At 43.9% G+C, this 1,389-nt stretch overlaps 1 protein-coding gene across 11 annotated transcripts in view; it reads right to left on the bottom strand.

Annotated features, from left to right (window-relative positions):
* The window catches only part of Armc9 (armadillo repeat containing 9), a 169,081-nt gene that overhangs the window by 121,040 nt on the left and 46,652 nt on the right, over positions 1–1,389 (bottom strand). For all 11 annotated transcript variants that reach the window (XM_029565936.1, XM_029565932.1, XM_017799377.2 and 8 more), the window contains one exon: positions 352–463. In XM_029565936.1, the coding sequence (XP_029421796.1) occupies positions 352–463 (112 nt within the window). The remainder of the gene's footprint in view (positions 1–351; positions 464–1,389) is intronic.

The following is a 1,389-nucleotide window of genomic DNA, read 5'->3' as shown; positions in this document are numbered from 1 at the left end:
TTCCAGGGGAATCCAAAGCCCTCTTCTGACCTCCACGGCACTGCATGACACAGGAGCACTCACATACATGCAGGCAATACACTCATACACATAAAATAAAAATATTTAAAAAACAAAAAACATAAAACACAGGGTCTCACTGTGTAACCCTGGCTGGCTTCTAGGTGTGTACCACCAGACCAGGTTGGAACTATGTTTAACTTCAGGTCTTGGAGGCAGTGGGCAGCAGGAAGCAAGATTTTTAAAGGAGGGTTACGAGATACAAGGGAGCAGTCAGCCAAGAAAGGCAGGACTGGCCTTGTCTTCTATGTTTTGTTTTTTAACTTCAAGGGAACAGGGAACGGTACCTACCCAGCGCAGAGCCTGCAACAAGAAGGCTTTTAAGCGGTCACTCCCCCAAATCAAATCCTTCTTCAGTTTCTCATAATCCAGGGAGGGCAGTAATGGGACATCCTTCAATTTCCTACTCAGCATGGCAAGTTCAAAGAGAAAGAAAAGGGCAAAAGGGCATGCTCATTACAGATCCCAAGCCAGCATCAAGACATCTGCTCCTGAGCTGGTCAGACTGAAGGAACCAGCGGTGGCCCAGCTGCCCCCACCCCCACCATGAGCTTCCAGAATAGAGACTTCTACTAGGAGGCCCAGTGTGCAGGCCTCCACCCAGCCTCTGCCAGTTCAGCCCTGCCTGCTATACTGAATGGATTTTATGTAGCTTAAACTTTCTTTCTGTATTTCTCTGGCATGGAGATTTTCTATAATAAGCATGACTTACTTAGGTAATAAGAAAAAATTACATACTACAGTATGTTTTGTTTTAGTTTTTGAACAGGTCTCACTGTGTGGTCCAGACTGGCCTCAAACTCTTGATTCTCCTACCTCAGACTCCCAAGCACTGTGATTACAGGCTGTGTCACCAAGTCCACTTCTTTTATCTTCCCCCAGTGTTGACTATTTTTTTTGTTAATTGTGCTGATTTTGTGCAAAATATTAACACTGAAGAATGTGGGTGAAGAGTATGTAAGAATTTTTTATAGAAGGCTAGAGAGATAGCTTAGCAGTTAAGAACATTTGCTGTTCTTCCAGAGGACCCAGATTCAGTTCCCAACACCCACAAAGGGAGGCTCATAAACACCTGTAACTCCAGTTCCAGGGGACATGATGTGGCCTCTGCGAGTGCTGCACACACATGGAACACATACAGATATGCAGGCACACACACATATCCACATAAATAAAAATTTTCAAATTTTTTCAAATAATTTTTCATAGTTTTTTTTTTTTTTTTTTTTTTTTTTTTTTTTTTAGAAGGGGGTTCCCTTTGGCCCCCTCCGTCCTGGGACTCTCTCTTACAGACAGGGGTGGCCCACCTTTTACAGAGATGTCGGTCCC

The sequence above is a fragment of the Nannospalax galili genome, unplaced genomic scaffold (genome assembly GCF_000622305.1).
Source record: "Nannospalax galili isolate Female #2095 unplaced genomic scaffold, S.galili_v1.0 scaffold1138, whole genome shotgun sequence".
NCBI lineage: Eukaryota > Metazoa > Chordata > Mammalia > Rodentia > Spalacidae > Nannospalax > Nannospalax galili.
The sequence above is the reverse complement of the archived record's forward strand: the minus strand, read 5'-3'. Positions and strand labels throughout refer to the sequence as shown.